The sequence below is a fragment of the Bombus flavifrons genome, chromosome 17, assembly GCF_040668555.2.
Source record: "Bombus flavifrons isolate JBK064 chromosome 17, iyBomFlav1_principal, whole genome shotgun sequence".
In the NCBI taxonomy this organism is placed as follows: Eukaryota; Metazoa; Arthropoda; class Insecta; order Hymenoptera; family Apidae; genus Bombus; species Bombus flavifrons.
This window is the reverse complement of record NC_138458.1, coordinates 6,833,701-6,857,146: the sequence shown is the minus strand read 5'-3', so window position 1 is coordinate 6,857,146 and position 23,446 is coordinate 6,833,701. Positions and strand designations below refer to the sequence as shown.

Genomic DNA, 23,446 nt, shown 5'->3' with positions numbered 1-23,446 from the left:
ATAAAAATAATTGTCATATATCTTTTAGAAATATGATCCAATGCCTAACACAATTTGTTTAACTTACAGTTTAAAAACAATTGTATAATGTAACAATTTTTCACTTAATAGGAGAGCATTTTTAGTATTTTCGTTGCGTCTGATAATAGCAAAAAATATATTGAATGATTGATATTATAAGCATCATCCGTTTTACATTTATATAGGTTTACGCACATAAAGATCAAAATAGGCGTTATACGTTGTACTTACATAATTCTTCTTTTATATTCTTATATACTTTTCTTTCTATTAACATTAAGATGCGACATCTCATACATACATTAAATTAGTAAGAAATAAATGGTTAACATTTATGTTTTTTTATTCTTATAACCTATACGTATTTTGAGTTCTACTAATTTATTAACCAAAAGGTACAGCAATTTTTCTAGATATAAATATATATAAGATCAGATCACATAAGAAGAATATAAGATCAATCATTCCTTTTTGAAGAAATCCTGATATTTTCAAATTAATATATTTTTCGAAAACTCTTAACTATCCTGGTTTCTAAAACCACGAATTTCTGTTTCAAATATTATCTACATATATAACTACATAACAATCACCAAATATACATCTACTTATCTATTATTGATATAATAAACTCAGACATGTTTCAATAAATTGTCTATTTCATACTAATTTCATATTTCATTTTTAAAATGCATTTGCAATTGTTCGTATAGTATTTTGTTTATAAATTATTTTAATATTAGAAAGATCTCTATTATTATATTTTAGAATAGATAAATGTTTATAAACTTCCAATATCGTTGAATCTTTTGAGTTTTTCGGGAAATATATCTTTGAATAAAACCGGGTCTGCTCGGAATTCAACTGACTGTAACGGCATTGTGCCATAAATTGAAGAAAATCTATTTATACATTGTGTACGTTCTACCATATGTGTTAAATCTGCAGACAACATTTCAGTATTTGTGCATTCCGGGCATCGAAATTTCTTTTTTGGTGTCACCTATGATAATATTAAGTATTTAATATATTATTTATCTCAAATTAAAAAAATTTTAATGCACTTACTTTTATGGGTGCTTTTCTTGTGATATTTGCTACTAAAAAATTCATGGCTATGTCCTCACAATTCATATGTTCATCAACCCATTCTTTTATATCACCGGGCATAGCAGTGGTATACATATAATTCCAATACTGAAATATTATTTAAAATATTAACATGATCTGATATATTGAGTTACAAATAGAATCTAAATTATACTTAATTTTCTTAGAAACTTATATCCGGAAACATAGGAATGCAGGAAATTTATGTTGGAAATATCTTTTTCAGGAAGGAATAACAAAGTCCAAGAGTTAAGAAATTATGTTTCTGGGGTCTGAAATAGAAATATATTGGACTCTAAGTCTTTCTAATAAAATACGTGTAATATTACTTTATGATGAAATGCAGCTCCAGTTAAAACCATAGAAATACTGTTAGTCCATTCACTTTCGTACTTCCAACAATTTGTTCCATTATCCCACATATGAATTCTAGATGGAAAACCAACTATTCGGTCTGGAAACTCTCTCCATACCTAATAATTACTCATATGTATTATTTTTTACTTTTTTAATTTTATATAATTTTTTAAAAATTGACTTTTAAATGTAGTAGACATACCTCATAAGCAAATTCTACTTCATCAGCAGTTAGCATAATAATATCATCATCTATTGATAGAACTGCTTCAGTTTCAATTTCATCATAAGGATAAAATCTGTTGGATAGTTTATTTTCCTTTGTTTGTATAACTTTTAATGGTTTATTTAACTTTGGCCATCTAGATGCTGTAATACATAAACAAAATTTTTAGAAACCATCCAACCAAAGAAACACATAACAATATTAATATAAAAAATACAAATTTACAATGTGGAGGATCTTTCTGTTGGTTATTCCATATAACTAGAACTTTAGACAAGCTTGGTACTTTAACAAGTTTATTAATTAAAAGAAATAACAATTCCAATCTGTCGTACGTCAGAATTACAGCAGTAAATCCTCGAGTTTTTGGCGCAGTAATCGGTAGAAACAGCGGAGACATAATATCCTACATTTATAATAAAATAATAGTTATAATCTGATTTATTAGTCATTTATTAATTATTATAGTTTATACTTTCTGTATGAGATGGTATATTCCAAATTGTATAATCTCTAGCTAAATGTGGAAATACACGATCTGCGAGTATTTCCAATGCAGTTTCTGTTATTTTTTCCACAGACATAAAATATTTTTCATAAAGCCATGCACCTTGTTCTTGAAGTTCTATAATTCGTTGTGGAGATATCTTTTTTAAAACTGATATTATTGATAAGATATCAACTTCACGTACAAATATAGCAGCCCTAAATAAAGAATATATTTCTTTGTAGCATCTTTTTCAAAACAGCTAATATATAATTAATTACCTCTTACCTACTCCAATCAATTATCCCATGATAAGGCATTGTAAGAGAATCAGCTATAATTATAGGTATAGAACCTGCTGCCATACATTCTAAAAGTGTGCTCTGGCCAAGTCTTGCACCTCGAATTACTAGACAAAATGTTGCTGTCTAACAGTAATAGATATAGTAAACAAATATTGTTTTAATTACAGCAGTTATTACAATCTTACATACTTGAAGCACATTAGGATACTTATAAACGTCTTCTCCTGCACACCGAATTGCACTGTTCATAGAACTATAATGCAAACATGTACCTAATATTAAGATATCCTTTGGCGACAGAGATTTAACTTCCAATAAATCTTGTTCAAATGCAGAATTAATGTTCATTTGAGATGAAATAACTAACCATGGTCTAGAATATATGTACATATTTATTATTTTAAATAAATAAAAGAGAATTTTTTTAAATATTTTATTACCTTATATTATTAAAATTTGGTTTAAGATTATCCACAAGAGAGCTATATACCGGTAAACTGATATCAAAATCAGATCTATATGTTAATGATGACATTCCTGCACCTGCAATCATTGCTTTTCCAATAGGTACATCGATGACTGTATTGTAATCAGGTACACTTCCAGGTACCATATTAAATATTAAATGATTTTCTCCATTATTCCAGCTGAAATATAAGCAATGAATTACAAATATCATACATTGTTTATTCAAATGTATATGAAATAAAATGAATCTTACAATGGCAATGCTTTCAAGGCTTGCGAAACTTCTTGTAATTTTAATCTATTTTGATTTAATGTATCAATTGAAGGAATGAAAATACATGCTTCATATGGATTTGGTGTATAAAATTTACTTGAAATAATAGTATTTAAAATTTGATAAAATTCTTTTGTTATTTGATTTGTTATAGGCCTCCCCAAGGAATCTACATACATTTTTGGGGGATAGACATATACTAAAAGTTTATTTCCCTGACTACCACAGCGATAAACATTAAAACAACTAAAGTATGTGCAAGAAATATTTGTAGTATCTGCCACTGGAAGATCTTCATCAATTACTTGAATTGGCAATGACTGTAAGTCGTTAAGAATAATAGCATTATATACAGAGCGTTTTTGTGTACTCCCAAATTTAAAGATATGATATGCAGTAATTAAAATTATAAACAATGTAAATATTAATAAACATATAACAAAAACATTGTGATAGTGATAAGAAATTCTATTCACTTTATGTGACATTCTTGTTGATAATACCATATTGTTTGGTATTACCACTATAAACTCACTAATTTAAGATAGTTTAAGGTTATTTATCATATAAGGCGTCATTTTTTGTAATTATCCTAACATTTATAAATTCAAATATTGATACAATTAACTATTTAACCCAATAATTTTATCAGCTCAATTAGCTTTCTATCAATATAATAGTATTTCTATTATCTCTTCTTAAATAGATAATTTTATATTTACACACACACGCGTGCGTACATGCCAATATAAATTGTTTTTAAGGTTATATTTTCGAATAGTCGTTTACATTTGGTGCATAATTATTTTTAAAAAATTAATATCGTAGACTCTATACTAATCTATGAATAATATACTACACCTCATATGTAAAAATATTAATAACTTCGTGTATAATTTCATCACAAATTAACAGTACAAAAATGAATTAAATTTTATATACAGAATGTATACATATAGTGTATGATATCAAAAACAATATCGTGCAACGTTTGATTAGAAAATGTATTAACGAATTTTATATATTATTTTCTTAGTACGTATAAAATGAAAACATAATCCAAACTTAATCCGATACTCATAATTCAAAATGCCGCCGCAAAATGGTCGAAACCCACGTGCATTTGCGATAGTGAAACCACTCATTCATGGACGAATCATGAATAGAAGCTGACATGACGTCAAAGTAATCTGTCAAATATGCTAAAAACGCTCAGCCTTACATACGCATAATTTTTAAACCGCTGAAAAGGGAAATAATTTTATTTCCACTGAAGCGAATCTCTACTCCAATAATTTTATTTCCACTGAAGCGAAGTTCACTCCAATAATTTTGTTTCTATTAAACCGGAGTTCAGTTAAAATGAATCCTTTAACGTGAGTATTGTTATAATATATTTGAATATAAATGTACTTATTTAATTTAAAAGAAGGCGTAACTTTGTTTGTACATATTTTTAGAAACGTAAAAAATATAAAAAAGCTTGGAGAACAAGAATTAGTAAGTAATAGGAGTACATCTTGGCATGATCAATATGGAGATAGTGCTTGGATCTTTATCGGTGGATTACCATATGATTTAACAGAAGGTGATGTTATAACTGTATTTTCTCAGTAAGTTTTAAACATTCAAAGTAATTTATAAATTTCTGTTTAATAAATGTTAACTGTAATTATTGTTCTTATAGATATGGAGAAGTAGTAAATATAAATTTAATACGGGATAAAAATACAGGAAAACAAAAGGGATATGGTTTTTTATGCTATGAAAATCAAAAAAGTACAGTATTAGCTGTTGATAACTTAAATGGTATTAAGGTAGAAACATTTCTGAAATAAATTATTTTGTATTAAGTTCTTCAATAACATTATAACATGAAACAAAAATTATATTGATTAACTTTAATAACAATTGTACATTTCAGATCTTAGGCAGAACAATAAGAGTTGATCATGTAGCAAATTATAAAGCACCGAAAGATTCAAAAAATGTTGATGAAGAGACTAAACGGTTAAGAAAAGAAGGTTGTGCTCCAAAAAATATATAGTAAAAATTGTGATAATTGGTATATCATTATTAGATTGCTGTTATTTATGCATTGACACTAAATGCAAATGTGCAAAAATGAACAAGACAATGAGTATACATGTACAAATGTATGAAATATAAAAAGTAAAATATATACTGCAAGATATTTAGAAGAGAAAATATACTTTTATTGACGTTTAGATGCTATATCAGTGTCAATACAAAAATATAAATTTGCATAAACATCTGCAATCTAGTCATTACTTTTAGTACAAATGAAATCCGTATAAAATATTAAAATATAATTGCATGTATTAAACCTTTGTAAAAGTATTTAAATATTATTTTTAAAACAAATTGTAGTTAAAACAGTAATTTGGTTGCATTTAAATGTGGACTTAATGAACAACGCCAATTTCGTTAATATTTTGTATTTTTATGAATTCTATAATCTTCTCATACACACACGCACACATTTCAATTGTTAATAATTTAAATATAAAAATAAATATATTCAAAATTGTAAGTAAAACTGTTAATTTTATTTTTATAATATAGTCATTTCAAAATATCTAAATTAGTTCTGAAGTACATATACACTATAGAAACATCAAACAATAATTGACTTAGACAAATGAGAATCTATAGACTATAAAATCATTTAATATCATCCTTTGCATTTTAGTTCTATAGATCAAGTAATAACATAATATCAAATTGCATTCTTCCACTAAAAAATTATTTTGTAATATTATATAATTTGCGCAATTTTTCGTGTACACTGTATTATAAAATCGAAGTAAAGATTTTAATTTGTAGAAAATCGTATGAATTTGCATTACTCGTTGATTATAAATTAGAAAAAGTATAGTTGCTCATAATAGTAATACGATGAAGAAAGTCGAGAATCCGATTATTATAGTACTGATAGATATGTTGTGATTATTATATTTTGCTTATCAATAATTACAAATAAAAAATTTAAATAATCTTCGTCTAAATAAGCAACTTTTTATGAAATCATGTTTTTTGAGTAGAATGATATCAGGATGAACCAAATTCACTCATCCATTTTTCATATTTTTCTAAATCTTCTTGAGAAACACTCTTATTACACCTTTCAACAGCTTCATCAAAATCTGCAGCAGATACAGGTAAATCTAGTTCTTCTTTTGGTAATTGTCTAATTTGATCAGGTTTTAAGCCTGCAATTTTTTTCCGCATCGACATCATGGACGCATCTCTGTACATAAATATGCTCAAAATGTACGTGTATATTACACATATAAAATTTTATATATATTAAATATTTTTGTTTACCTGCAAACGTTTGTAATATCTGCTCCAGAGTAACCTTCTAATTTTTTTGCAATATCTGCTAAATCTACAGATAAATCTACTTTTACTTCTCGTAGGTTAATTTTTAACAGTGCTTCTCTACCTTCACCTGTGTATTCCAATTTTTTGTTAGAAAATTAATATATACATCACATAAATTGCTCCTATGAAATTCTAATTAACTTACGATTTGGTAACGGAATATAAATACGCTTTTCTAATCGTCTTCGAAGAGCTTCATCAATATCCCATGGAAAGTTTGTTGCTGCTAACACCATTACAACTTTACTTGGATCTTCACTAGAAAATACATTCTATTTTATAAACAATTCATATAAATAAAAAATTATACATAGAATTATTCTACCTATTGGAACTTATACCATCCATTTGTACCAGAAGTTCAGATTTTACTCGTCGTGAAGCTTCATGTTCAGACTCAGATCCTCTTCTAGAGCATAGAGAGTCAATTTCGTCAATGAAGATTGTGCTAGGTGCATAAAATCTGGCCTGCATAAAAGTACGTATAATGATTAAAAAGTAGTTAAAAATAATTTTTGCTTAAATACATTCACTGTTTTACCAAACAATATATCATTTCACTGTTGATAATAATTACCATTTCAAAAAGTAGACGAACAAGTTTTTCAGATTCTCCCCTATACTTTGAAGTTAGAGTGGAAGATGATACATTAAAAAATGTTGTTCCACATTCAGTGGCTACTGCTTTTGCTAACATTGTTTTTCCAGTTCCTGGTGGACCAACCATAAGTACTCCTTTCCAAGGGCGACGAATTCCCTGAAAATATAAACCATATTTTATTATGAGAAATATCGAATATAGAAGATTGGTACATATACCTTAAAGAAATCTGGCATCCACATTGGAAGAACAACAGCTTCTTCCAACAATCGTTTTGCTTCATGCAAGTCAGCTATATCGTCCCAATGAATATTTGGATTTTTTTGAACAATATCTCTTTCTGTAACATTTATATGAATATATACCAATTATTTTACATTAAGGCCGTTATTATACTATTATATATATTACCTAATAAATCAACCAAATCTCTATCATTTCCAGATGGTTCAAATTTGCGTTCCTCTACTTCTACATCTACTTTTTCAGTTTCCAATTTCTCCTGAAAATATTATTTATAATATTATCATGTTGTATATATGGAAATATTTGATTAAAAAAATATAAAAATGTAACTTACTTTGTTTATGTCATCCTTTCTTGATGTTTTTCTCTCATCTTTTTTAGCAATTTTGGCATCTGGTCTTTTCCCAGTAGTTACAGATCTTCGTACATTTGTCCGATTTTGTTGTTGCTTTGGTTGATTTTTCAGTGGTCTAATATTTCTATGTGAACATAATTTAATAGTATCAATATAATGTAATTTTCTTTGGTTGAAACTTGTTTTTTATAATAAATATATCTAAATATAAAATTACTTTTGCTCAGCAGGTGTTAAAGGTGGCCATACATCTGGATCTCTTGCTGGTGTTTGATTCCATGAACTATCTGAATTATTATAGGTCCATAAAGTTGGATCTCTTGTTGGCTCCTCAAATGATAAACATGAAGTACCTAAATGTTTGTTTTATATTTTTACTACATGTTTACATTTATTACACGTTTTTTATAAATAATCATACCCAGTAATCTTTCTCCATGTGTATCAACTTTGAAAAGTTGTAAGGTATTTGAAGTTGCTTTGACTTTTTCAAATTCTTGAACAATTTGATGTTGCACAAGTTGCCATTTAGCTTTCCGTGTGACATCTGCAATGCTTGCAAGCAACCGATGAATCTGTTGAACAACACCTTGGTAATAAACTCCAGATGTATCATAGTTTCCAGTCAAAGCCATTTCACGAGCCAGTTTGGTATTTTCACAAATTTCATTGATTGAAACTGCCATGATTTTTTTAAAATGCATATATATATATATGAACCTGTACGTACACAAATATTTGCAATAAAAATGATAAAATCTCAAACAAGAAATGATATATTTAGGTTTAATTTAGTTCAATATTCTTAAGATCAATTCAAGATAAATTATTTGAAAACATTACATTAACACTAATATTAATATACAAAAATAATTGTTTACTTTATTATATCATTGTATCAAAATATTTAATATAAATAAATGTTAGCAATTAGCATGTTCCAATGAAGTAAAATATATTATAAATTTCATACAATAAATTAATTTTTTAATTACTAAGCAGAAAAAAACCAATACTACAATATTTATTATTCCTCTAGATAATTATAATATCATATCTAAATATGTATGTATGTAAGTCAAATTACTTTTATATGAAACGATCTTTTAAAATATTAAAACTATTATCGTAAATATCGAACCTATCTCAGAATGAATACTATGAACTCAGATCCGAAAAATAATGTAACTCATGATTAGCATGCTGTAAATTAGTAAAAATAATTGAATTATCGTACAATTATTAAAAAATCCTACTAGTTACAAACAACACAGTTATTTGCCATATAATTTACTCGAATTTGTTAAAACGGTCGCCATATTATCATTTAGAAATCGCGGTATTTTTTAAATGTCTTGTCTTTCACTGAAAACTTTATTAATAATTAACGTATCTCCTTAGCATTTCATTATTCTAGTTTCTCTACTTAAATTTTGAAGTATAAATGCATTTTAATTGAAACGTTATTCTAATACACAATGTAATATGAAAATCGATACTATAATAACGCAGAAACTCTAAACCAAGAAGAAAATAAACAGATTTTTTAAATGTTGAGGATATAAACACAATGAAAAATAACTAAAAATGAAAGAACGTCGTATGTAAACTGTGTAGGTTATCATACGGAATTGTATATCTTTTATAATATCGTAGACAAATAAGAACGATAAACATACGTATATCAATATTGTTATACATTTTATAATAAAGTGTTCGTAATAATTATATTACGTATTATTTTGTATCAACAAAAAGACAAATTTTGAATTACTAAGAATTAATAGAAGATATAAAGACTTTTCAAATGCAGGACATCTCTGATGATTGTACAGGTTAGTATTATGTAAAATTATCTAAATAGTATTAATTTCATTTCTATATTTTACATAGTTACTTTAATAAGTATTTCTCACGTGTTAGATATGAGATTATTACCAATGAATGAAGTGCTCAAACCGCTAGCTTGGTTAAAAGGAACATGGAGAACTAAAAGTCCTGGAACTGGTAAATATCCAACAATTCAACCATTCAGATATTGCGAAGAGATGTCCTTCTCTTCTATCGGTCAACCAATGTTAAATTATTCTGCGCTAAGTTGGAAGCCTGATGAAAAAACTCCAATGCATTATGAAGTTGGATTTTTGAAAATAATACCTGATAAAAATAAAGTTTATATGCTGCTGTCTCATAACTTTGGTGTAACAACAATAGAAGAAGGAGTTGTTGAAGATAAAATCATTAAATTGAAAACTACTCATATAGGAAGACCAACAGAAGGAACAAGAAGACCTATAGTACTGGAGGTATAATTATTTACTTAAAAATCAATTTATTAAAAGAATAACATATGATTAATCATTATTTTAAACAGCTTCGAAGACAATTTGCTCTTGTTGGAGACTGTTTAGAACATACATTATATATGGCTACAGAAGACACAAAATTGCAAGAACATTTACATGCAGTTTATATTAAAAAATGCGAAACTGACCCATGAAACTATACAATATAATTATTAATTTCAGTACAAAATATTTAAAAAAGAAACAAAAGTGTAATAGTATGTAATAGCCTGTGTACACAATCACAGTTTGTGTCACGCAGTAGATGTTATGTGATATAAAATTGAGGTTCAATAATATAGTAATTGTAGTGGTATTATAATTATAGAAGCATTTCATGAAAAATATGTATGTTAATTTTATTGGTATTATATTAAATAAAACTATTTTTAATTTAAACAATAAAGTTTTCAAAGAGTAAAAAGCTGTAGTAAAATGATGAGTAACATTTAAAATAGATATGTATATACATATATGGATGACCTTAACAAAAGTGTATGAAACTTTTTATTTATTTGTAAATATTATTTTAAACAAAGAAATATTTTAATTTTTTATAATTACTACGTTAAAATATAATTTTGTATAGACATATATATTTTATTATTGCGTGTATTAGAGCGGGAGTAGGGACAACACCTGCGTGTTTATCTGCTGTAGCATCCCCTATCCTACCATTGCACGACGTCAAATACGACAGTTGTTCGTAGTGCCGAACCAAAGAAGGATCGTTACAACTATTCTTGTTATGATTGTTCGAAATAAAATGAGTTTATATTACATAGTAATATGTAACATATTCTTTCAAGTATTATTTAATGAATTTAGTGACTATTCGTCTTAGTTATTCAATCAATAAATAGTTTTACGAAGTAGCGAGATAAATATCCACTATTTACAAATGTAATGTCTATTTATTACATATTATATAGTTATAGAGTGTTTATCACTTTTGCAAAGTATTATATTCTTTGTAAATGGTGTTTACAAAAATATTAGTTTTATTAAAATTTTTCGTAGCATGCGCCAAGTATCGAACGTCGATACAATCGATAACTTTGAACTTTCAATTAGTTTCAAGTTAAATTGTACATTGTTATCAATCATGACATCGTTTTATGACAATTATGATTATTATAAAAAAATGCTAGAACTACAGGAAAAATTACGAAAAAGGTAATTAAAATATACATTCTTTTTGAAACAGTGGTCTGCAGTAAAATTGTTAAGTATGAGCATGTTATTTTTAAATCTATAGACAAGTCATTGTATATGTTTGTAAACAACTGTTACAGTGAAGAGGAGAGAATAAGATTAGAAGAGAGATTTAAAATACTCGTACAAGAATCTCGTAATAGGTGAGTGTTTAAAAGAAAGTTATTTATTTAAAAGTATTATTCTTCAATTTCTTATTTCTACATACGTATATTTTATACAGATTTTCCTAAATTCTTAAAGTAGTAAATTGATTTATTGTGTTTACTATATATGCTATTGAAAAGTGATTAAGAATATGTTTAGACATACACATACATTGGCAAGTAGCTGTTGTTATTGATTTTATTTCCGTTTTACGTAATAATAACACGATAGAATTTCGGAGATTATGTATTGATTTAGAAGCGACCTAGTTTTGAGAAATGTCACAATCAATACTAACTTTGTCTTTCAATTGATTTGGAATATAAATTCCTTATTCTTTGTGTTTACGTTTTCTACTTTAACACTTATTCCGTAACTTAACCTATGTATGTAAACATTGATCGGATATAGTAGTACAGGGTTTGTAAGATTTGCATAGACATTCCCTTAATTTGACACTGGAGCCTTCATATTTTGATATACATACTTGTACACAATTATACATATATATTTTGCCAATGTCATGCAATGTCCTTCGATTATGCGGACACATTCGACAAACTATGCTATATAAGATATAATTAACAAAAATGAAAGATCTTTTTGCTTACGATTATTCATTTTTTACTCTGGTGATATTCTTTAAAATGGATTCCTTTTTTTTTTTTAAGAAATGGGAATTTTATTTTGGAAAAATTATGAAATCATTGATATTTCAGGCATGATGCGTGTATAAATCGATTGCGTTTAAGATATATAGAGTTTTTAGAAGAACAACGTACAAGAGACGAAAGAAATCATAAACTTCTTGAAGCATTGGATAGAGTAGATAATAGCCTTGCATTGATGACTGCAAAAACAGATAGACTTAATGTTCTTAGAGTGAGTTTCTTTATCTTCTACAATCTGAAATTAAAAAACTCATCATTCTACATATATATGTTATAGTTATACCCGAAACATTAAATAATTTCTCGTAATTTACATGTGTTTCGTTTTCATAGATTATTATGTATTGGTTAAATAAAAGATTTTTATGCAAGTTAATTCATATGGACTAAGATCATACATTTTGTTTTTCTTTGAAAGCACTTGTAAGTACAATGCACATCAATTAACATTAACGCACAGCATGTGACTGTATAAATATGAAATACTTTGAAATACGATGTGTACGATTCGAAATACATACTGCAATGTAGAATATCTCGTTATTTTTCAGAAACAATATGAAGCTTATCTTCGTCGTATTTATACAGTCCCTAGCCCGTCGACGAATATTAATGATGACGGCAATGTAACGAATCAAGGTGAAGATAGGTATTTAAGGAGAGATGTCACCGTGGAACAAATCTCCCCCGAAGTAGAAAATACTTTATCGCCTCGGTTGCTGCGGTTGAACGGTCAAAAGAACCGATCGATTTCTCCAACTGCATCGAAATTAGCTAAATCAGCCCAAAATATGTGTTACGACTATTATCAACGAAATAATGCGCAATCAATAACTTTAAATCAGCAGATAAACAACAAGAATATTTTACGATCGTATTCATCGATTCCACAAGATAATGAATTGATACAACAACCAACAACGCAGAACATATCGCCACAAAATTTTCAACAAAAGCGATCGTATGTTCAAATTGATCCAAATGTACACATTCCGTATGTGTCACCAGGTCGATCGTGTTCGTTGAATCAACAAACTACTTCGCATTTTAACTGCAGCAAACCCTTGTTGGAACGAATGGAAATACCTCAAACTATGTCGCAGTTTATGGTTCCAGAACGTACCGACTGTAGCATGTCGCAGTATAAGTTGTTGGATGTGTCTCCAAATCGATTTGCTCCGATGACTCTACATTATGTTCATTCATCATCAGTTGCGCAACCTTTCCAACGAAAAAGTAATAGAGCATTGTTACATGATACGGAAACACAGACAAGAAGCGTCGATATATCCCCGAGTGAAATATCTTCAGTTTATAGGACTATGCCAGTGTCTGAGGAACGAAACCTGTGCGGTATGTCTTCGCTAAACAAATCTCCAATTTTATCAAAACAAACTTCTCCGCGTTACTTTGATTACTCTTGGAGGAAACCTGATCATTTCAAATCAAGGCACAAATCTGTTAGCGGTACTTCCGTGCGCCCGCTAACTACTTCCGACGTCGACAATATGATAAGACGATACAAATGTTTTACCCCAGAAACTTCCACTAATGCGAGGCTGTCGATGGGTGCCAGACAGTCCGCGGAAGAAGACGAAAGTAGAGCAGCAACGATCGTAGAGAACGAGTTGGATAGGTACATCGATAAAATTCGGAAACTTCATCGGGACCTTGATGCGCAAAGTTTAGAGGAAATCGATCAGGAGCAGACTATGGGCGATAATATGCTTAACGCTTCTTTGTCCGATGATAACTTGTCGGAGATTCTTCCTGGCGAAGATCAATTTAAAGAAAATCTTCCTAAAAAAATTGAGAAGATTTTAGCATTGGCGGATGATCTTGCGTCTAGATCGGTGGATCTGAACGTTGCCAACGAGCCTGGAAAAGAACGCATGGATAGAAATAGAAATGTCGATCTAGTTCAAACCACGAAGAGCGGCGCACCGACTTCAGAAAGGAACTACGTTGCATTTTCGGATACAAGCAACGGCTGTAAAACATCGGTTACGCTTGCAAAAGACGAAATTAGCAGGGATATTATATTACAGGAGACAAAATTAGATCCACATCAATATATTGAAAATTCTAGGAAAGAGAATCTCAGCAATCCAAGTAACACACTGGAACATTATGAACGACAATTACCAAAAGTGGTAATAGATGACCACGTTGATTTCGCCGTTTCATCAAGTGATAAGGTTACGAAACAAGACGCTAAGAGTATTATGTCCGAAAATATAGAAGGAGAAGAAAATAGTGAAAAAGACATAAATATTTATATGGCAGCTGAATCAAATCTTAATGAGTATTCGTTTGGTACTTTAGAAGAATTAGAACCATGGAATATGGATGTTTTACAGAGACGAATAAGAGAAGTAGATTTAACTAACGAAGCTAAAAATCAATTTGTTAAAACAAAAGTTGTTATTGATAGTCTAAATCAAGATGACGTAGAACAAATTGAATCTTCAAATGAAATTGAAACTATGGAAAGTAAAGAGGATAAGAAAGATTCTAGCGAAGATTCGCATAGAAAAGATGTAGATTTGAATACTACGGAGGATGAACTAAAACAAAAAGGTACCGAATGTCTTATATCAAAAGAAGAGCTTACGAGTAAAGACGAAATAGAAGTAAGTGAGGCTTTTGCTTCACAAGACCAGAAAGAAGAATACAAAGATAATGGTTATACGAACAATGAGGCTGTTATTCAAAATATAAAACCAGCACGAGATCAGACTGATGAACAGAATGAACCTAACTGTGAGCAAAAACAAGCACCTAATGAAATTAATCCTACATCTGTTACAGCTCAAGATAATGAACAAGACGTAATGGTACAAGATTATGGCTATACTAATCAAAATTACTACGAAGATTCTAATCAAGTACAGAATTACACGCAAAATTATGAAGCAGAATATACTGGTTTGAACGAGGAATATAATTACGATCAAAATGCGTCGTATGAGAATAATCAAAGTGAAAATTACGATCAAAATATGTCGTATAACGCTGACCAAAAGCAAAATTACAATCCAAATCTTTCGTACGAAACTAATCAAGATGAAAATTACAATTCAAATGCATTATATGATACCAATGAAGAACAAAATTACGACCTAAGCTCATCATATAAAACCGGTCAAGATCAGAATTACGAACAAAACGTGTATGAGGATAATCAAAATCAAAATCAAGAATATCAAGAATATGTTAATCAGGAATATATGCAAGGTTCGAACGAGCAATACGGAGAATATGCAGGCGAACAATACGGTTCTGAAAATCAGTATGAACACGATACCAACATGCAGTACCAAGAAGACGCGAATCAACAATATGCGTACGATTATGATCAACAATACGAAACCAAGCAACAGAGTGACGCCAATATAAATCAATCCTTTGCATGTCCTGATTACGACTCTAATCGAGCGCAACTTATACAGGAAGAAGATAAACAAAATCAAGAACATAAAGACTTACAAGAAGAGCCAAAATATGAAGAAGTGGAGGAAAATGTTGATACAGCCCAGGGCAAAAATGAAATATTATCTTCTGAGAATGGGACGAAGAAAAAGAAAGATGTAATCAAATCTTTATTGGATTCTGATACAGACAGCACTATCGAAAGGAACGTTTCAAATACGGAAAGTGATTTTGATTTTAATTGAAACGCCACAAATTGAGAGGAAATCTGTATAAAATGTATTTGACATTCCAAGCAAGATATTTCCTTCTTATTTCTTAACGCACATCTATGTGATATACTCTTAGATTATATTCGACAATGTAAGTTTAGTGTAATGTAACAAAATCACGTAGAGATCTCTCAACCAAAAAAAAAAAAAGAAAAAAAGAAGAATATTCCTGTTTGTTTTTTTGTTGTTATTTCTGTTTGATATACACTTGCATTATCTTTATAACAACCAAAGAACATGTATTTTTAGAATTTTTATCTCAAAACTGTTAGCCGTAGTTTTAAAGTTTTAACATGAATAATATATATAAGTTTCATATATATTCATATATATAATCTTTCAAATTATAGCATTCACCATTTGATAGAAATAGAGTTTAGAAATGTCAATGTTCCTTTATAATTACTAGAATTTGCGAATTTGTATGCATTCATAGGAAATTTGTAAGTGCAAACTTGCACAAAACGCACATATGATAAAATACATATAATATCCAAGGTATAGTGCTTTCTATAATACTTGGTAGGTAAAACGATTTTCCACCGAGGTTCTGCTTTTTCAATTCTATTCTCAAAAATATGAATTTGCATAAGAATCCACAATTTAACGACTAGATATTTTTCCCAAACTTTATGCAATGTAATCTTTTAATATATTTAAAGGATGCACCAGTGATAGTGCGTCGCGAAATATGGATTTTCGCAGATCGACAGTCGCGAGTCTGCGCCAGTCGTGTGCCGCTGTCGCGCCACTCGACCAATCGTGCCCATTGCCGTATGTTTCCTTTGTTTCTGCTACTTTTAAGGTTACAGGTGAAAAATTTTACATTTTTCGAATATTGGGCTGTTTGTTACACTGACACTAAACATACGTTTAATATTCCACAATCAACGATCTGATAGTTATTAAAACGATATATTTACTTTGAAATCAATCAATAGTAAAATGGGATATTTTTTTATCTGTTAATGGGTTTGAATGTTTTAAAACAGTAATACAATTTATTAAGTGTATTTTATCGTAAAAATTACTTGCTATTTCTGCGTATTTTATAGGTTATGTGTTAATAAACAAGTAATGGTTACATTTACAAATGAGGTTATTTTATTATGGTCAATGGAAATGTGAAATTGTATATAATATGAAATGAAGATAAAGTGTAACTGTATTTACTATCATGAAGCAGGTTTTATTATGTTTACTATTATATTTATCGTTTATATAAATTCTGATAATACGCTTATCGAGTTTACAGGGAGGTCCTCGAAACGGTAGGTACGATCCTACGCGACACATCGTGGCTGAAACGTGCAGTGACAGTCGGTAGCTAACAGCACGCTCCAGCGTGCCGGAAGTTTTACCTGTGGTGTTTTTCTTTTTATCAAAAAGTGTATTCGAGAACTATCATTCGACAAAGTTTTTTCTTTTGCATCTTTGATAAATCCTGTAACAAAGCAATACATGTATGTAAACCATTTTCTCATATATATCATTAAACTACGTTCATGCCCTTGTTATGATTATATTTTGGAAGCTACTCTAAAAGGCAAATTGAGTGTTTCCATGAACACATACATTCGTTCAAACGTCAGATGTTCCGAAAATTGTGCTTTGTGGTTGGTTTGATCAACGTGTAACGCGTACATGTAATTCTGTATTGTAGTTTGTTCAAGTGAAGTGTTTTTTCTAATTCAAGGAGAGAAAAAACGCATGCTGACGTTTCACCCGTAAGCTCCAAGAATAGCGAAAGTGTAAGAGAGTCAACGCTTTGATAACAGATTGAATAATGACGAACCAATTCATTGTTATTTTGTCTTATGTGATACGATACAAATGGGGTATCCTACTTAAATTTTCCCACGCAGTTATTTACCGAATTATTCATTATTCGGAAAAATGTTTAAAATAAAACTTGTTGAAACATAAAAATGATGTTTTATAGAGATATTTACAAGTTTTGCTTAGTTAGGTGATGTCTAAACGTTTCTTTTATATGACGCTACACATACATATGTATATGTTTTTGTCCAGTTAATTATAAGTGTATAAGGGACTCCGAGATAAATTCATTGGCCTCTGATGTACTGGCCTTTCAATATACTTAAAGGTTATTTGTTATCAATTAATATTTTTGTTATTTACACTATTTTACTTTGCTACACTATTTACCATTAATACTGTCAATTTTATTAATAGTATATTTACTATTGATACTTTTAATTCGTCGTTTCGATCGTTAATATGATGATTTTCTTATTTTGTAAGTTTAAAATTTTCTGAAAGACATCTAATTCGCTATCAGACGAATATGGTTCCAGCATAATGATGTTCCTATCCATAAAAACTGTCGATAAACACTAAATGATTTGTTTTTTTATAATTGGATGCCATCAATTTAGAGTTTGGCACTTGTAAATTATTTTTATTTGTATGTATATTTACAATATTTACATATATTATATAGTATATATTTATAAGATATCTGATGTATGTATATTTACAAAATATTATAATCTTTGATAATTGTCTGGGATGTCTGCCAGCAAATTATATACTAGAGTAATTTTAGGAGGTATAAGTATCATTTCATTACTGTATATTGTGCTGCCTCCTTGCAAATGCATAAAATAAACAAAATTTTCTGGATTTTCTACGAAGGAGGAGAAGTTTAAGGCGATATTGCTCTATGACTAGAATTAGATGATAAATATGTATGAGAAAGCTGGAGATGTCTTGTATGGAGTTGGGATCGGCGATTGGTATCGTAAGTAATGTTTTCGCAAGCTTTGTACTTTTCCAGTGTAAAATTTACACGCGTTTTTTTAGAAACGTAATTCTTTCACCTAGTGTAGATAAAATTTCAGAAATTAAGTGGCCGATTGCTCTGAAATTTTTATAGGTTATTCCATATATTACATGCTATCTCAACGGTAACAAATTTATATTTTTACGTCGTTTATCAAAAATTTTTTTTTTTAAATTCATGAAAATTGTTAAATTTTGCATCGTTCATAGAGGAATATCTTCTTAAACGATGATAGATGACGTCCGATAATCTTGAAAAGTTAATATACATATACCATAATCATAGGTAACCATATCAAATAGACCGATAGATCGATGAATTTATTTCGAAAAGTGTTGCTCACCTATAATAACTAAACGACCTTTTTCGTTTATAGTGTATTGCTTTTCACATTTTGTCTTTCCCTGTTTCGTTATCTTAATTTTTTAAAATTCTGCTTATATTTATTACGTAAACCGATCTGTGGAGTAAAAAATGAGTAGCAAGATAAACAACTATGAATATTTATAAACATGATTTAGATTTGCGTTCATCATAGTGAAATTGAACGGACCCCGAACTTTTAACAAGCTTGATTTATCACTTGGACGGTCGATTAATTTGACCAGGTATGTGCCGGATGAAAAATCAATTTCACATAGAAAAAAGCATCATTAATTATGACCTTATCTATTGATTTTGCGTGAATTTTCGTTAATTAACGTTATGATATAAACAAGGAGGAAGTAAAATATAAACGCCATAAATTAATAATAATGATTTTAATGATTTTACGTAGGTAAATAGTATGAAGTACGTTTTTTATGAATATTGTTGAATATAATATTATATACCGTTCAACAAAATGTAGTATAATAGTATACATTACCACTGAAAACTATCCGAACAAATACGCTAAATTTTGTATCGTTTAAAGGACTACCAACAACGTATGCTTTGTATAACACAGTATAATGACCTGACCTCTTAGCCTTAATAATATTTACTAAAGCATTACATATCAATTAATCGGGACCAGGTGTATCAAATTTTATATCGTTCACGCGACTACAAAAATTTGATATTATGAAAATGAAATGTCCAATTTCGATCGAAAAAAGGTTTCATTGGAAAATAAGTATATATGCCAATAGATGTCAGTAACATATAGTTTCTTATGACACTATCGAGTTCGTACCTTATCTGCAGCAATTTGTTGCGGTATCGCATATTCACCTACATAAATTGATGTTGCACTGTGCGCAGAGAAAAATCAAAACGTACATGTTTATAGAAGCATGGAAGATCTGGTAGATGTGAATGGCGTGAAGGACGTGAATGGTGGAACCAATAGGATTTATTACGAATTAGACGGCGAAGGTGATGCCGACAGTTCGACAACGCCACGCAATGTCGACCACCATCGTGATCGTAAGTTTGATTGTAATATTTTATCATGTCATTGAACTCCTATATATGTGAATTCTTTTAGAAAAGAAACATATACCAAACGAATATTAATTAATACGTGTGATGACCTGGAACTTTTGCACACCACTGTAGCATAAGCTATACATATTCCACTTTGTTGATCAGAAGATATGAAGTACCTACGCTATTATTATTTGTGCTTTGTTTACAGTAAAACATTTTAGTTATACCAAGAGCGTTATTTTTTAACGCGTTTGCCGTATGGTCACCATCAAAGCGTAAAGTACACTTTATTAAATATGATGCTATAATTTTAACTCATCTAAGATATGGATAAACATTTTCGACAATGATGTTGTCTCTCATGCTAGCGCTGTAAGCTTAAGTGTATAGGTGTGAAAATTGCTATCTTTCCAACATTTAGGTTTTTAAGGATCGATAAACCGTTGTGTGACGCTAACAACCGGTTTTGTTTTAACTGGCTTTGATAGCGTGCAGAGCGTCTCCGTAATAAATGTTCTCGCAGCTTAATAATAGCTCGAATTGACAAATTATCCTATTATCGTTCCTTGTCGTACTTACTTTTCAGCCGCGTCGTTCGCATCGATCATTCGTATCCTGCATGCATCACGAACAACGTGCGTCGTTAATTTACTCTCTTCGTAAAATATGTTCGAACATTGTCTCGCCTGACTATTTTTGGACCTTTTTGGAAACGAAAAATTCTTGCTGGACATTTAAGAGTATCTCTGAAGAAACAAAAAATGTTATTAGCGTTATTGGCGCAGTAGAAACAAGGTCAGATAGGATACGCGTTTATATGAACTCTTCTTCGTTGCTTTACTGTTCCCTGTCCACTCCTCCAGTGGGTCCCACGCGTTTATACCGTTCGTTCAGATAAACGGAGTTCTACTGTACCATCAGGTAATGTTTTTGAAATTTGGCATAGAGCCTACATCCCGTTTGCGTTCTACGTCGTCCTCTTTCTCGCCTTCGCGAAGCTGAATAGTATTTTTGCCATCGTGCGAACATCCTCTGTCTCTTTACTGTTGCGTTAGCTGGACTGTTCGAGAGTTTTACTACGTGAATAGAAACGAGAAGATAACTCGCAGTCGTTTAATTATCCTGTTTAACGACGAAAAAGCGACGGTCACGTTTTCTAGTGTTTTTCCATGTTGTGAATGGTCGATATATGAATGCAAAGTTCTCTGCCAATAAGCAGTGTATTACGTATTGGTGTATTCGTATCACAAGCCACATCAACTACATATGTAATTCTCCTACGACTCGCGTTCGGTCTATCGTTTAAGGTCATTGGGCTGTCAAACAAACGTGTATGCATTTGGTTGCTTCAACGTTTAAAAAACTGTAATAGATTGGAGTGGCTTTGTGGATTTCGTGTGCAGCTAATGGATAACGAGCAATATTTGTTCGAGTATTAAACGGTTAGCACGGTCGTGTCATAACATGGAATAGTCTAACCGTAGTTAACTTGACGTTATAAAATTCAGTTGTTAAACGAACAGCGTAATAACCAAGACGAAGAAACTCGGTACAGCAGACGAAGCATAGTAAATTGGTGAACTCGTTTCGAAGTTAGAACATCTTTCGCGCGAAGATGTCTGTCTAGAATATAAACATATACTGTATATAATATACCGCAGTATCAATTTTTAGAACTTAAATTACCCCGAATTAGCATCGCGAGTGCTACGTGAAGCGTCTGGCGGTTATACATATATAAATCGAATCATGTCAAGTAGAGGCGTGACCTCGACGGAAAACGACTTTTTTCATTGCTTACCGAGACTACCCAACTTTCTCATAGATCCCGAGGATGAAGGTAAACATTGGTCTTTTCTATTTACGAGTTGCTAGGTTTATTTTGTATAAATATATGACCAGACATCGTAACTATTATAAGACGAATTTTTAAAAGTTACGATGTAAGAATTAATATCTTCAAGTAAGAAACATGGCTTACAGATAACCATTGTAAGTGGCACAATTTTTTTAATAATCGTTGATAATTATTCTAGTTACCATTAACCAAGAAATACACGATATCATAATTATTTATCGTTGTCCTTCGACTTTTTACTTCCATCCCTATTATATTAATTTTTACGTTATTCAGCTAATATTTATCATCAAATTTTATATATAAATCGCAGTTTCAAAAGAGTTCAACCTTCTTTATTTTCTACTTTTAAATAGCATATTATCGACTACTATTCTGTCGTGAAAGACGAGTCTGAGATACGAGGATAAATTAAAGTCAAACGTGATACGCTATCGCTACCTTATATACACACTGGCATATATTATTTTGCGTCCGTGTGGTTAACACACGTAATCTGTCGGTATCTGTGCTTTATCGTTACGTACTGTAAGAAACAGGGAGTTTTCCGCGAATATCTATGACGATTGACATTCGCGTAGTCGAGGTGTGCATATATCCAAGTGTACTATCTATTGGTTGAATCGTTTCGTAGAAAGCAATTCTTTTCGTGGTATTCTGCAATTAAAGTGTTTGAAGCACGTACTCGAAGTGATAATTTATTCTGTCATCAGAAATCACTGATATCGATATATCTACTGCGTAGTAATTCATCGCTGTAGCAATTCATCTACTTTTCGATTTTGGACAATCAAACCTTTCGATCATATTCCTTTATAACGTTATTTACGAAGGATCTTGTAAAAAATTTATGTCTGAAGTTGTAGAAAAGGTCTTCTGAGAATTGTACATCTCTGAAATTGTACGTTCTAGCTGTATCGTTCGATATAACTTTACGTAAGTGCAGTGGAGGTGCTCGAAGTGTGATAAAGCTAAGTAACTGGAAGCAATTACCGTTTGAAAGATTTCTCGTAATTTTCTAGAAGGAATTTAATCATGTATGAATCAACGTGGGAGACAATTAGTAAATCGCATCTAAATAGAAAAGGTGGGGATGAAAGTGTTATATGTATCATAATTATTAGGGTAATTGCACCTAATATGGAACAGCTGATTTCAAAAATCTCCCAAGAAGAGAAACATGCCTTTTTTCCAATGAAGCTAATGTTAAAACCCGATAAGATTAATGAATATTCGTATGTTGATATTAGGTCGGCCGAAAAGTTCCTTTCGTTTTATAAGGAAATAATTGATGCACAACATTTTCCTTTTTATATTATTTTATCGAATTGCGTATGATCCATTTTGTTCTATCAAAATAAAGATCATAACGTTCAGATCACAATGTTCGACAGATTAGGTATCATATTTGTATAAAGATGCATCGTTG

General features: G+C 30.2%; 5 protein-coding genes and 1 long non-coding RNA gene across 21 annotated transcripts in view; 3 read left to right on the top strand and 3 right to left on the bottom strand.

Moving 5' to 3' along the window:
* Positions 1 to 138: 138 nt before the first annotated feature.
* sotv (exostosin glycosyltransferase sotv) lies at positions 139 to 4,284 on the bottom strand. Of its 3 annotated transcripts, XM_069130884.1 has the most exons (10): positions 3,228 to 4,280; positions 2,947 to 3,153; positions 2,696 to 2,879; positions 2,490 to 2,629; positions 2,194 to 2,419; positions 1,940 to 2,120; positions 1,691 to 1,857; positions 1,461 to 1,604; positions 1,090 to 1,218; positions 139 to 1,024 (listed from the first exon to the last, which is right to left on the bottom strand). In XM_069130884.1, exons 1-10 carry the CDS (start codon positions 3,752 to 3,754, stop codon positions 803 to 805), a joined length of 2,127 nt encoding a protein of 708 aa, XP_068986985.1. In that variant the 5' UTR covers positions 3,755 to 4,280; the 3' UTR covers positions 139 to 802. The 3 variants fall into 3 exon arrangements, with proteins under 3 accessions (XP_068986985.1, XP_068986986.1, XP_068986987.1); XM_069130885.1 differs by lacking the exon at positions 1,461 to 1,604 and having other exon boundaries at positions 3,228 to 4,283; XM_069130886.1 differs by lacking the exons at positions 139 to 1,024; positions 1,090 to 1,218 and adding an exon at positions 1,236 to 1,403 and having other exon boundaries at positions 3,228 to 4,284.
* A 14-nt stretch (positions 4,285 to 4,298) lies between these two features.
* Positions 4,299 to 5,633, top strand: LOC138188805 (RNA-binding motif protein, X-linked 2). Its single transcript, XM_069130893.1, has 5 exons — positions 4,299 to 4,534; positions 4,571 to 4,624; positions 4,709 to 4,861; positions 4,936 to 5,065; positions 5,173 to 5,633. The coding sequence occupies exons 2-5, from the start codon at positions 4,611 to 4,613 to the stop codon at positions 5,293 to 5,295; spliced, it is 420 nt and encodes a 139-aa protein (XP_068986994.1). The 5' UTR covers positions 4,299 to 4,534; positions 4,571 to 4,610; the 3' UTR covers positions 5,296 to 5,633.
* A 142-nt stretch (positions 5,634 to 5,775) lies between these two features.
* Positions 5,776 to 9,289, bottom strand: Kat60 (katanin p60). 4 transcript variants are annotated; one of them, XM_069130891.1, is made up of 11 exons: positions 9,153 to 9,289; positions 8,280 to 8,578; positions 8,076 to 8,211; positions 7,838 to 7,982; positions 7,669 to 7,759; positions 7,476 to 7,597; positions 7,234 to 7,413; positions 6,982 to 7,124; positions 6,802 to 6,914; positions 6,597 to 6,723; positions 5,776 to 6,519 (listed from the first exon to the last, which is right to left on the bottom strand). In XM_069130891.1, exons 2-11 carry the CDS (start codon positions 8,560 to 8,562, stop codon positions 6,321 to 6,323), a joined length of 1,539 nt encoding a protein of 512 aa, XP_068986992.1. In that variant the 5' UTR covers positions 8,563 to 8,578; positions 9,153 to 9,289; the 3' UTR covers positions 5,776 to 6,320. The 4 variants fall into 4 exon arrangements, with proteins under 4 accessions (XP_068986992.1, XP_068986989.1, XP_068986990.1 ...); XM_069130888.1 differs by having other exon boundaries at positions 9,096 to 9,207; XM_069130889.1 differs by lacking the exon at positions 9,153 to 9,289 and adding an exon at positions 9,000 to 9,136.
* Positions 9,290 to 9,318: 29 nt separating this feature from the next.
* On the top strand, positions 9,319 to 10,596 carry LOC138188804 (peroxynitrite isomerase THAP4). The gene is made up of 3 exons (XM_069130892.1): positions 9,319 to 9,693; positions 9,782 to 10,164; positions 10,233 to 10,596. The coding sequence occupies exons 1-3, from the start codon at positions 9,666 to 9,668 to the stop codon at positions 10,356 to 10,358; spliced, it is 537 nt and encodes a 178-aa protein (XP_068986993.1). The 5' UTR covers positions 9,319 to 9,665; the 3' UTR covers positions 10,359 to 10,596.
* A 321-nt stretch (positions 10,597 to 10,917) lies between these two features.
* LOC138188801 (AMP deaminase 2) overlaps positions 10,918 to 23,446 on the top strand; it is a 39,676-nt gene continuing 27,147 nt past the window's right edge. The window contains exons 1-5 of one of the 11 annotated variants that reach the window (XM_069130863.1): positions 10,918 to 11,106; positions 11,224 to 11,379; positions 11,499 to 11,561; positions 12,285 to 12,447; positions 12,788 to 16,235. In XM_069130863.1, the coding sequence (XP_068986964.1) occupies positions 11,225 to 11,379; positions 11,499 to 11,561; positions 12,285 to 12,447; positions 12,788 to 15,913 (3,507 nt within the window). In that variant the 5' untranslated portion in view covers positions 10,918 to 11,106; position 11,224 and the 3' untranslated portion in view covers positions 15,914 to 16,235. Of the gene's footprint in view, positions 11,380 to 11,461; positions 11,562 to 12,284; positions 12,448 to 12,787; positions 16,237 to 17,270; positions 18,705 to 19,267; positions 19,355 to 20,019; positions 20,157 to 21,764; positions 22,000 to 22,931; positions 23,105 to 23,446 lie in introns of those variants that run through there. The other 10 variants (XM_069130864.1, XM_069130867.1, XM_069130866.1 and 7 more) reach the window with 10 other exon arrangements.
* LOC138188806 (uncharacterized) lies at positions 17,310 to 21,347 on the bottom strand. Its single transcript, XR_011175688.1, has 2 exons — positions 20,739 to 21,347; positions 17,310 to 17,384 (listed from the first exon to the last, which is right to left on the bottom strand). It is a non-coding gene; the product is annotated as an uncharacterized LOC138188806 (long non-coding RNA).